General features: G+C 37.1%; 2 protein-coding genes and 1 long non-coding RNA gene across 3 annotated transcripts; 2 read left to right on the forward strand and 1 right to left on the reverse strand.

The window, feature by feature from the left end:
- Positions 1–2931: 2931 nt before the first annotated feature.
- Positions 2932–10718, forward strand: LOC148959129 (uncharacterized). Its single transcript, XR_016144302.1, has 2 exons — positions 2932–3855; positions 8569–10718. It is a non-coding gene; the product is annotated as an uncharacterized LOC148959129 (long non-coding RNA).
- On the forward strand, positions 4177–6661 carry LOC148959130 (uncharacterized). Its single transcript, XM_089111124.1, has 3 exons — positions 4177–5124; positions 5308–5763; positions 5927–6661. The coding sequence occupies exons 1-3, from the start codon at positions 4177–4179 to the stop codon at positions 6659–6661; spliced, it is 2139 nt and encodes a 712-aa protein (XP_088967250.1).
- LOC148959131 (uncharacterized) lies at positions 6799–8569 on the reverse strand. The gene is made up of 4 exons (XM_089111513.1): positions 7796–8569; positions 7409–7529; positions 7000–7104; positions 6799–6870 (listed from the first exon to the last, which is right to left on the reverse strand). The coding sequence occupies exons 1-4, from the start codon at positions 7900–7902 to the stop codon at positions 6811–6813; spliced, it is 393 nt and encodes a 130-aa protein (XP_088967639.1). The 5' UTR covers positions 7903–8569; the 3' UTR covers positions 6799–6810.
- Positions 10719–13103: the final 2385 nt, after the last annotated feature.

Below are 13103 nucleotides of genomic sequence, written 5' to 3' on the forward strand. Positions count from 1 at the left end.
TCCCTAAAATTATGTTTAAATTTGTGGTAATTTAGCCTACTTAGTCACACGCGTAGTTGCATTAAAACAGATAAAAGTTTTGGATCATGAATTCCGTAGACCGATTTAGAGAGTGGACGAATAAGTCCTAGAAGTTGTTTCTTGAAAACATTCACTGAGCGGGATTCACGAATTTCAGGGTCAAGTTTTTCCCATTCCGACAAGCAGTTTGGTTAGAAAGTTGATTTAAATCTCTCTGTTCTCGCACGTATTTGCCCTATTGTAGCTTGCCTGCGCAGACTGTTGTTTGACTCCTGGCGTTGGGGTATAGGATTTCTTGTGTAAAGCAAAGTTAAATTTTTCATAATCTTATAAAAGAGGACAAGATGTCTACTCCATCAACGGAGGTCAAGAGACTCCCAGCCAAGCTCTCCATATATTTTTTTCACGCGATGTGCACTTCCAAGCGCCAGTTACTGCTAATGCAGCAGAATATTGTACAGCCTCAAGTCTCTCCATTTAATTAGTTAATTTAAATGACTAGATTCACATGTTTCGATATATAACGTCACCATAATCCAAGTGTGGCCAGACATACAGTTTGTATATTTCGTTGAGGGTGTGTCGTGGTAGGTATTTTGCGAGGTATCTCAACATCCCTATTCCTTGTCTAGATTTAGAAATAATTGACTTCATGTGACTAGTAAAGGACAATTTAGAGTCTAGTATGATTCCAAGGTGCTTTTGTTCCTGGACGTTCTTTACAGGGACATCATTAAAAAATATGGGTGGGTGATTCATTGCAATTCTCTTTTTAGAAAAGGTCACTTCAACTGCTTGCTTGTTGGGGTCAGGGTTAAAGGACATTCGCCAATTGTGCGCCCAAAGCTCAATAAAATTCAGATCATGGTTTATATGGAGGGCAGCTGAATGTGGATCGTGAATAACTGTGAAGATCAATGTGTCGTCGGCAAATAATTTCACATTACACCTTAAACCATCTGTCAAGACATTAATATAAATGAGAAACAGAAGAGGACCCAGGATGGAACCCTGAGGAACACCAGCTGAGACGTTACCCCATCTAGATGTCTTACCATTCAAAACTGTACGCTGTTTTCTATCATTGAGAAAGCTTTGTATTAAAATCAGTAGTTTACCAGAGACACCAATTTGGCTTAGTTTATAAATAAGACCCTGGTGCCAGACCCTGTCAAAAGCCTTTGAAATATCTAGATAAACCGAACGGACATCAAGAGTTAGATTGCAGTCAAATGCTGAAAAAATGGAATTGACAATTGATAGTAACTGATTAACAGTCAAGTCTCCTGGACGAAAACCTGACTGGTTTTGGTTTAAAAGACTGTTTGTATCTAGGTGGTGATAAAGCGAGTCAAATATAAGTTTCTCTAGAATTTTACCGAAAGTTGGAAGGAGAGAAATAGGATATTGGAAGGAGAGAAATTGGAAGGAGAGAAAGCAGATAGTTTTTGCAAGTATTATCCGAAATGCCGTATCATAATTGACTACACGGAGGTATTTACTGAAACCCCCTCCAGTCTTGAGGTAGCAGCACAATGCTGAAGCAATTACAAGCATCACCATACCTGTAAGTTTTTAGTTGGTATTACGCCAAATGGTACCATTAGTTTCTTGTCGAAATGCTATGGTGGGCTAGCTTCGGAATCCACATTACTGAAGAAATTGGCTTGGAGAAAAAACTGCTTCCTTGTGATCAAGTAATGGCTGACAGGGGGTTTAAAATTGTGAACTATTTGTCATACCACCAGTACATGTTAACAACTCCTCCCTCGAAAAGAGGCTCAAAGCAAATGGACAAGACAGATATCCAAGAAACAATGGTTATTTTTGCGCGAATTTTTGTAGAGAAGGCCATTATGAGAATTACGGAATTCATAATTTTAAATAACAGAACTGCTTGTGTTGCTGCTTCCATTTGCCGATGACATTGTCACTATCTGTGAAGCTTTAGTGGAAAGTCCCTTGCATGAACAATGAAGCTGAAACTTTACCATCTTTAAAGTAATTGTCTGTAATCTATCGTATTAACAAATGAAAAAAGTGAACAGTTAAAGAATAGTATTTGTGTTCATTCAGAAAGAAAATATATACAAATATAGAAAGAAATAAATTCTAAGCTTGAAGATCTGTCGTTTTCTATTTACCGAACAGAGTACTGCATGCTTCTAATGTGAATTGTATAAACGCTGAAATTATGAAAATGTCAATAGAAAAGAAAAATTAAAAATTTCTGATACATGATTCGCAAAATCATTCTCCCTTTGGCACTTTATCCACTTTTATGCTAAACCAATGGTGCCAGACTTTGCAAGAACTGCACTGAACACTTTTTTGGCCATTGCATTCAATTTCGTCCTATACAAGGCAAACTTTACTGCAAATAGGACAAAAGCAAACTTTCCTCAATCCTAATAATGCTCTCACGATGTACGATTAAAAGAAAATTACAGAATTTTTCTTCCGCATTCCTCCCAATGATAGTGTCGAAACTAATTTTCTCCACAAATGGTTGACCTTTAGGTGTCCAAACAACAAAATACGCATATTTTCCACCAAAAATAACCATTTGTGCATTTATTTGGCTGAAATATTTATGCTCCTTGCTTGAATGTAGCATGACATCGTCTCCCTTTTGTGATAGGATAAGCTATCGGTCCCTTCTGCAACAGTTTTTTCCCGTATAGCATGCACACACTTGTATTCCACTGGCAAATGTGTTTCTTGGCAGCAACTGCATACAAAAATGTTATTGGGCGTGGCTCTTAAACAAGGAAAAGTCTTATGCACTTGAAGGCCTGACTGCAAAAGTTTACCGTTTTTAAGGATTTTGACAACTGTTTCACTGAAGGCTTTTCGTGCATTGTCTTCGTAATCTTGACCAAACCGTACAGTTGGTAATTGGCCGATATGGCCATTTGGCAACTTTTTGGAAGTCCTCGAAAAAAAACATTTCTTAAACACCCCCCCCCCCTCCCCTAACAAGAGCACATTTTGTTCTAGACCAATCAAGAGGTCTGTGTAAAAAATGTCATTAGCCAATCACCTGCCTCCATTTCGAGCTTGATTTTTCAATGTTTTAAAACAAAAACACTGTTGCTGTGGAAAAAAACATATCCCAGAATTTTTGCTTGGGAAAAAATTTATGTTATTTTACAAAGAAGATCTTTCTCACTTAGATTCGTGAGTAATTTGATTACTTGGAATTCAATTGCAACAGTTTCTTTAAAAAACTGGTGTACCATTTCAAAGTGCTCTGAGAAGCATGTCTTAGTTGCACGGGAAACTGTGTTTGGGCGAGCTGCAAGTCCCATATTTCTTAACGTTTCTACTTGAAATCCCTAGACCCTTAAGTGTTCTTGCAGTAGCAACTTGAAACCGATTTGCCTGTTGAGACTGAACATACATAAGGGTGTATATGAAACAGTCCTTCTTTTATTAAGTAATTTTATTTTCTTTGATTGCCTTTCAGTTGTCATAACATCCATTATTGCTTGGAATATTTTTGTTACCACTGCTTTCATGCACACTCTCTAAATTCTGCAGGCTCGGATATTGGGTTTCCACTACTAACAAATTTATCTTTGCATAGTTCCCTGACCTTTCTCATTTCATAATTTATGTTGCAGTAGTTTCTAGCCTTCTCTATCAAATTTCCAAACTGTAACTTAGTTAGAATCACATTGTCATTGTTATCAAAGGTAGCCTCTCCAACTTCTTCAATACATTTTTGTGTAATTTTCATTTTCGTCTGATTCTTTTCTTATGGCTAGGGCAACTTAATGTCTCGTGTCTCCATAAATCCATCACAGTCATCTTTATTATGTTGTCTTTAAGGTTACGGTAAACGTTTCAGGGCGAAAACATCAATTTTTCGATTTCTTCATATTCTGATAGCCGAATTAATAAGGTACATAATGATACCAAGTTTGAAACTAGAAGAAGTTTTGAAAATGGAGAAAATCCCGTATAAACGAAGGTTTCCATAATTTCCTTATCAAAGTTTCTAGCTGCGGTTTTCAAAACGCCCGACCTGTTTAGCCGATTATCCTTGTTCTGCGGTTGTGGTCGCGTGCCTTATTTACAAATGGGCAGGGTCCCTAAGTGCGCAGTATCCTTAACAAGCTCTAACTAGAATGAAATTCAGTATTATCGATCATGGGCCGTTATAGGAGCACCACAATTTCGTACAAGAAAAGTAAAAAGTCCAAGAGCCGAGAGAAAAAGGGATCAAATTTCGAAGAACAAAAGAAAACTTTTCTTAAAGACTTGGATAAAGGTTCTTGGTATGAACAAAATGATTTGTTCCAGGAAAATTTAAGCAGCGAATCATCGGCTGACTGTTCCGAATCTGAAAACAACGAAAGGTTGTTGGATGGTGATTTTATTAAGCCAGCTTCTGAGCTATATCTCGTGAGCCCGTCCTTGTTAGAACAAGGGTTGAATTCTGCTGCTTCTTGCAAGTATTGCAACTGCGATCTTAAAATATTGTCTCATGATAAGGGGCGCCAAGGACTCGGTACAACATGGATCTTCAAATGTGTAAACGAAAAATGTCCTTCTCAGCAAAGTAACCAGCCATTTAATATAAGCAGAAAAAGTGGCCATATTTTTGAGGTGAATCGTGCCGCTGTACTAGCGTTCAGGCTAATCGGTAAGGGACATTCAGCTGCAAGGAAATTCTGTAGTGTCATTGGCTTGCCTCAGCCGATTTCGAAGCCCCGATGGGGAAAGCATACAAAATACCTCTCAGAGCAAGTCGACACTGTACTAGAAATTTCGTTGTGTCAGGCTGCCCAGGATTTAAAGGACTTTAAGAGAGAAACAGGTCCATCAACTTTGGAAAACGACGGCTCTATTACAGTTGCTACAAGCTTTGATGGTTCGTGGGGGTCTCGGGGCTGGTCATCAAAAAGTGGACTCGTTGCCGCAGCTTCAGTGGATATAGGGAAAATTTTAGACATCACGGCCAAATTCAATTCTTGCACTGTATGCACGAGAATTAAAATAAAGAGGGAAAAAGGAGAGATGTCCCAATTGGAGTATTTGGAATGGTACATTAAGCATGACAACGATTGTGAGCTAAATTATGATGGCAGTGCGCAGGTAATTTCTATCTAACTTCAATCTTATGGAATCTTTCTTGTTTTGCAGAAATTCTTCTAATTAATGCAACAGCACTTCATTATAGAGTAATAGGATTGCTTTCAATGTGAAATTATGGGTCAGGGGAAACATTATTTGAATAAATTTGTGTGCCATGTGCCAAAATAAATTTTTTGTCTATAGTCGATGGAGGCAGCAGGGGTGCTTGAAATTTATAAAAGATCAATTGCCAAGCACAATCTGAGATACAGCCCATTTGTCGGTGACGGAGACAGCAAATCGTACGCAACGATTGTAAAAGAAAAGCCATATGGACAAGCTGTTTATATACCGAAGGAAGAGTGCATTTCACATGTCACTAAAAGAATGGGAACGCATTTGCGAAATATGATCAAAGAGTATAAAGGTTTGTTAAAATTCAAAACAAGTAAAATAAGACTCCCAATAGTAATCGAATCAACTTTGCAATTATTTTTGATGCGATCATTACACGTACTTTTTAACTTCAAAAACAACTTGTTTCTTCAAATTATCAGATTTCATCAGAGCTTTAAGTTTCTTTTTATGGAGGTTCATACCTATTATATGTATGCAATTAATAACTTCGACCTTCAATGGAAATGGTCCTACTTGGCGAATGTCTGACTTATCCAGGGTACGACCTAACAGGAGTCAACTGTAGTTTCAAATATGAGAATAGATAAATGCTTCTGACTTGCCTCTGCTTTAATTTGAAAATACTTTTTTAAAGTGATAGGAAACATTTTCTTCAGGAAAGAAATTAGACGATGGCTAAGGGTTAGGTGGGATTGGACGTCTCACCCTGCAAAGAATTAATACGATGCAGAATTTTTATGGCCTTGTGCTTAGAGAAAAGGGAAGCAATGCTGAGGAGATGTCAAGGGCAACCCACGCTATTCTGAAGCATTATTCGGACCTGCCTCTAGAATCCCGTCATGATAACTGTCCTGAGGGTAAATCATCTTGGTGTAGTTACAATAGAGACATAGCAACTAAAGAAACCACACACAGACCCATCAAGAACCCCATCCCTGCAGCAGTTGTGAAGGTAATACAGCCCATATTCGAAAAGCTCGGTGACTCAAAATTTCTCGCAGGATGCGAAGGTGCTCTTACGCAAAACGTGAATGAATCACTACACCATACAATCTGGAGCCTTGCCCCGAAAGAGCAGTACACATCGGCCAATGAAACCTATCTTGCAATTAAGCTCGGTACAGTCATTTTCAACGATGGTTTGGCTCCACTTCTAAAACGTTTATTGCCAATGATAGGAGTGCATGTTAACCTATTTTCAGAGGCTGCTTGGATAGCCATCGACACGCTCCGCGCAGAAAATAAGAAGTGCAAGGATTCAGATGATACAAAAACATGTAGGAAGAGATTAAAAAGGATCAAGACGAAAAAACAGGATGCTTTTGTACACGAAGAAGGCATTCAGTATAAATCACAAGGGTTCTATGTATCCTCATCCAAATGCAAATCTACTAAGAAGAACAAAACAGCGAAAAAATGAAATTAACTTTATCTAAATAGCTTGCGGTTTTGGGGTTTTGAACAACTGGTTTCTGCGCAACAAATTTATTGAGCGTCATTGCTACAACTCCAACATAAAAATAATTTTTAGTTAAGAGCATAATATTTTTTCCGTTAAGGATTTATAATTTATACGCGGGGAAGGTTCATTGCAAAGCAAAACACGTCCAGGCTGACTTTGAAGGCGTCCTGTAAAAAAGAAATGGCATTCAAAAAAGAGGCGGATGCTGTATCAAGAGGCTTTACAAATAAAAATAACAATAATCATTATGAAAATGATAATCATCAAAATGTAGATCTGAGATTCCTTTCACTTACTTCCCTTATTTCTCCTTTAATATCGCCAGGGACCAAATCCCGTATGAAGTCCATCAAACACTTTGGATATTCATAGTGAGCGTCCTCAGGGCCAACTTTCAATTTCTGTATAAATCACAAACCATTATTAGGTTATACTCGCACCTCTTACTCCTAAAATACACTCTGAACAAATTGAGTTAAGGGTCAAGTGAGGAAATTCAGGAACCCCTATAAGCAGTACATTGTCTTTTGAACATTTTTTAGCATCTAGAGAGACTATGCTGTATATTGATATATTGATTGTTTTTCTCATTGAGCAACTTATTGAGTTAGAAGGTTTTATTGATGAGATGCCCCATTTGACATTATGATTTTTACCAATAGGGTCATTGAATAGACTTGAAAAAATAACTTTAAAACTGATAACCTTTAATGCAACCGCCCACCAGCAGTAGTGAAAATAGCGATTTTGTCGGGGCGTCTTCCCCCGTTTCTTTTTATCGCTAATGCTTTTTATCAAATTCTTTGCAAATTCCTGTCCATTGAACCTGTAAAAAGAAACAAAATTTGATGTGGGAAAACGGAGTTTGTTTTCACAAAGGGTTATAAGAGAAAGTTCTAAAATACTAACAGATAATTTCAAGAAATCATCTGATGTTTATTTTTGTTGCAATTATCAAAATACTGAATTTCTGTCAAAGGTGTTCCATACCCTTGTTCTGTAGCTTTTTGTTATATTTTATCTTAAGAAATATATAAGAAGCTTTTGAAAAGAAAAATCCAGTGTTATCTCATTAAAAAAAAAATCTCTTACCCATGCCTCCTCATTTGCTCTAGCATGATTTCCGTTTCGGGTTGCGCCTTCGACTGTGCCATTTTGGTTGTTCTGCTTCTTGAGGTTTGCGTGAGAGTGTGGCACATCCATGAATCGTTGTGTTTATTTGTAGACGCTTATTGATCTTAAATCTTAAACTACTTGACCCGGATTACATTGTGGGTAACATGATCCCGAATATGTATCTTGCAAGTGCGATCAGTAAAATCCCGTTTTCTCTGGACTCGAAATTCCTCTACATGCAGGTACGAAAAAGCTATTATGTACCCAAGGAACCAATCGAATGGCTCGAAAATTTGCACACGGCCAGGGCAGACGTTGGGCAAACAAAGTGTGTCTCAAATTTTTTTTATTTTATCTGGTCCGTCTTTTATACCCAAATACAGCTGCGGGAGGGTGGAAAAATTATTTGCCAATTTTTGACAGGGTATAGTTTAAAGAAGAGGAGGAATTTAAAAAATCTGAGACACACTTTGGTAGCTTAGGACCGGCACTTCCTGCTGGTCTAAGTCAGATTTTGTTACCTCAAACGCAAGGGTACATAATAGCTTTTGAAGGTGGTACACTTTTTGACCAGTAAATTCGCATGGAAAATAACATTTAACATTATTTGCCAATAATTTTTATCTGGCTAAATACGCCATAATCTTGTGCATCGAATGATATATAGTTTATCCAGATTCCTTGAGCCGTTTGGCCTTTAGGAAGGAAAAACCAATTTTCGTGTTCAAAACGTTTACCGTAACCTTAAGCTGTCTTATTTTATCCCTCTTTCTTCTCTTCTTCTGTCCTCTCTTCTTCTATCGTTTCTTCTTCTGTCCTCTCTTCTTCTATCGTTTCTTTTTCTGTCTTCTCTTCTTCAATCTTCTTTTCTGTCTCCCCCTCTTTTATCTTCTTTTTAACTCTTCATCACTTTGTGGCTCCTCGTCAATCGTCAATGAGTTGCTGCTGTAAACATGTGTTAAATATAAAAGTTGTGCTTAGCTCTTTAATTTTAAGTATACACCAGGCACACATTCTAGTACTTATTAATGTAAAGCCTTATACAAAGTAAAAATTTAAAACATATAAGATATATTTGTTGTCATTCTTTTTGTCGCCTTTCTTACCTGAAATGCTCTGTTGTTGGGGAGTTTGAATTTTCTTTGCCTTAGTTTGATACTTACATAAATTATATTACCTTGAAAGGTCAAGAGAAATTGCAGTTAAGGAATATATGACTTAACAACTAAATACATTATTTGTTCGAAGTTATGAGCAGTCAAATATGTAAAAAAGACATAAGTATGTTGAAAACAAACATACAGACATACCTGTAGGAATTTCGTTTCATTTCATGTCTTAGATGCTTTGTAAAATCCTTTTTCGATGGTGCAAGCTCTATACATTTCGTGGGACGCTCTATACATACAAAAAGACTTTGTGCGCTTTATCACCTCTCTCAAGAGCCAATTTCCTGAACGCTTGCAGATAACAATAAGATGGGATTTTATTATTAATAACTTTGTTTTTGGTTCTACACCATTTAAAATGATCAGAATTCAAACACAATTTGCGTATTTTCACTATCTCGTTCTCTCTTATCTAGTAAGTTTAGGAGACCATGTCAAAAATCCCAGAGTTTCCCGCTAAAAAGCTCCCTGTACCTCAGACAATTTTGTTGAAAAGTTAAGAAAAGCGAAAAATTCTGCCTAGAATGATGTTTTGCTCAAGTGCTGTTACATCAGATAAAAACATAATTCTTTCCACTTCCTATGCTTTACTGCCTGAATTGATTCTTTTGATTTTTATGAAGTGTGGATTGCTCAAGGGTTCTCCCAACTAACAGGAAAGTTGAACTGGAATTAGTATCTGGAGATCGGGCGACTAATGGTTCAGAACTGCAGTTTAGAAAAAAATCTAGGTTCAAGTCTGTTAGGATTTTCACATGCAAGGAAGGATATCCCTGTCACGGGCAAATTGTGATATGTCAAAAATTAGCCTTGACATTTGGTGTTGTGTGGTCTTACTTGTGTGACATGAGTAATGGATAGACAGGTTGCTTGGTTGCACAATCCACTCTTTTCCCAAAAATTGTAACCTACCCAACCACTTTACGCAAGCTACATTTCACAAAATTATTGAAAAGCTTAATTCCTGAAAATTTTCCTTTCACGAGAAAGGATATTCTTGTTTTGGTTCAAAATCAGTGGAGGTTCTGATAGGGCCTAGGCATCCTCCGATGTAGGGTGAGGGTGGCAACAGGCGATTTTGAAGAGGTTTTTTTAGAAATAACAGTTTTATCAGCATTTGGCTGGATGATTTGTTTCCAAAAAAGTATCTGAAATCATATTTATCGAAATGTGCTTCTGTATGAAAACAAGAAATTTTCATATCGAGCAGATTTGGGGGGAATCAAGAATTCGCGTAGGCAACTTTAGAGGTGGTGGCGGGAAATAGGTGTCGCTTTACTGCACATATTTTACAATCGGTCAACATGTTTTCTTAGGGATCCTAGATTTCTACCATAAAATTATTACGAATCTAAGTAAGAAAGATCTTCTTTGTAAAATAACATAATTTTTTTTCCTGAACTTTTGCTCATTAGGGGGGGGGGGGGGGTATGTTTTTCTTGACAGCAACTGTGTTTTGGTTTGAAACATTGAAAAAGCAAGCTCTAAATGAAGGCAAGCTATCGGCTAATGACAGTTTGTAAACAAACCCGTTGATTGGTTTGGAACAAAATGTGCTCTTAATCCCCCCCCCCCACCACACACCCCAATTTTCATGTGGGTTTGGTTTCTAAGGGAAAAGCTCTGTTACTCATAAGTTATATGTTTCAAGTAGAATAGTCCAACTAACACAACAACATTTTTGAGCCAAAATTCTGTATGAAAAAAGACATTCATCAAAATCAGCCTACTGTGTATTGGCCAAGTGGTACTTTCATCAAAATGTACTCTGAAATAAAAGCTTTCTTTCAATCTTCATTTGCTCTTTCCTTGACAATTTGCTGAATGTCACTGTCTGGAAAGATCCTTTCAATGGATGGTAGCCCCTTTGGTGTATGAAGTATAAAACCAGAGTATGGAAAACCAATGATGAGCAGCTGGAACTGCATTTGGTAGTAGTAGGAGTGACTACAATTTAAAATGAGCTTGTCACCAACAATTTCGAAAAACTGTTCATTTAATGCCTTTATTTGATTGGAATCTTGTAAATGTCCTTAATCCTTAAGATTTTGAAGCATTTTATCTCTGCAATACCTTCAATTTCCATAAAAATAATTGCCCATTAAAACAAGCTTTTTCCTGGTGCCCTTCTCAAATGCATTCCTTGCAGCAGACCCCTCTTTCATTCCATACTGCATAACTGCAGTTGAAATTTCTTCCTTAAACCAAAACAAATGTCTTGACATGAGGAGCAGTTCTGGGTTATTGTCACAATTCAGCAAGACTTTGCAGCTTTAAGTTGTGGCTGATCTGTCTTGCATTTAAAACAGAAAGCACAAAACAGGCTCAACAGAACACTATGCAACATAATAAATTTTGGCTCTTTTTCCAATGTTGTATCAGCATCAGTTCTGGGATTGACACTCTGACTGATAGCCTAAAAAAAGAGGACTGTACAAAACAAACAATAGAAAGGACATCCTAAGCGCAAGGACAAATTCCTTATTGCTAAACCTAACCTTGCATTGTGAAAAAGGACTAGAAATATAACCACAAAATATATAAGTGAAACAATGGCTCACTGTTTATGTCTCAACGACAAAGATTATATACATTAATACTGATAGAGTTAAAGCACACTAATTTCAACTCCAAAAACTTATCAAATATATAGCGACAAAATACGACTTCCAAGCGGACCCAAAGACCATAATGTATTACTCCAAGATTACGGGGGTATCTACCAGCTGTAAGCAAACTTATGCAACTTGAAGTGCTACTAAAGGATTCCTGTAAGAAACCTGCTTAAGTAAGTGGATGGCCTTACATATTTGCTTAAGTAAGAAGGAATTGTATGACTGCACACAAATGACTAATATATTTTAACCGATATAAGAAAGAAATAGATTCTTAGAAATGCTCTAGGAATAACGATCTTCCGTAGTAATTCCTTACAACAAAGATAGGTAAGTGTCGCTTAGCCTACAATACCTCAGATACCAACCGTATCTGTGTAATTATCCTATGCGCCCTTATTTCGCATATAAATAAAGGTGTACTCACAACCTTTTGCACATCAAGTCTATCTTTGTCTTTACTTTGCCTTGACGAAACTTTCACGTATCTGTTGGGCTTCAGAAAAAGAACTGATTAACAATAAGCGAAACTCCATTCATATACGTTTCTACAAGTATTGACCCTATAGCGAGAGAAACAATTTATTATTTATTCTTAAGCTTCTTCAACATCAAAATATTAAAATTTACAGCAATTTGTTATGTTATTGTTAAAAACCATCCGAAGGGTCGATGACAAGTCAACACTTGGAAGCATTCTTGTAGCAGTTACTTCCCGAGTACTACCGCTCTTATGGACGCCCAGTTGGTTTTGAGAGTTTCCTTTGACAATTTGGATTTTAAAAAAGTATTTACTGTTCATTTTCAGCATCACAACGTCATTCTTTTTCATTAGGAAAAATCTTTTATCCAACAATGCCTCAGAAAGAGAAAAATTAAATTTTGATAATGGGGCTTTGATTTCAATCCCTCAAACATTTCCATTGCATTTGACAATTCCATCAAGAGATGCAACAAGATAAGAAATGAGTTTTTGATAAGGCCAGGCTCCTCAATTAAAAGTTACAGCCATCTACCTTTGACATTTTTTGTGAATACAAAGAGCGTATATGTGATTCAGAAGTCTTTCCATGATGAGTACTGGCAGAGGAAAAGGGAGAGTAGTACATGGAACATGGTTCAACATGGAATATGGAATATTAAACTTTCTTGATGGTTCAACAGAGTTTACCGCAGCAGTAAAGAGATTTGATGCAGTTATGTGGTACATAATTGATATGTGATAGAATTTCCATGTTTCATTAGATGCCTGTGCACGAGTTAGTTTTTCTTTTTTTCCTGATTTCAGTTTCACCAAGAACGGGATCCACGTCAAAACCAGAATCTCCACCTTATAACCAGAACCAAAATACGATGTATACGCTTTCAAGCCGTATATACGGTATCTACCTACTTCTATACCGTATTTTTGGTTTGGACCAATCACAAAGCCGCATTTAGGCTTTTTAGTCGCGTGCCTGTTTAATGCCGGAAACCGATGTTGACAGCCCGTTAAGCAGC

The sequence above is a fragment of the Rhopilema esculentum genome, chromosome 11, assembly GCF_057945365.1.
Source record: "Rhopilema esculentum isolate cy_ngs chromosome 11, ASM5794536v1, whole genome shotgun sequence".
Taxonomy (NCBI): Eukaryota; Metazoa; Cnidaria; class Scyphozoa; order Rhizostomeae; family Rhizostomatidae; genus Rhopilema; species Rhopilema esculentum.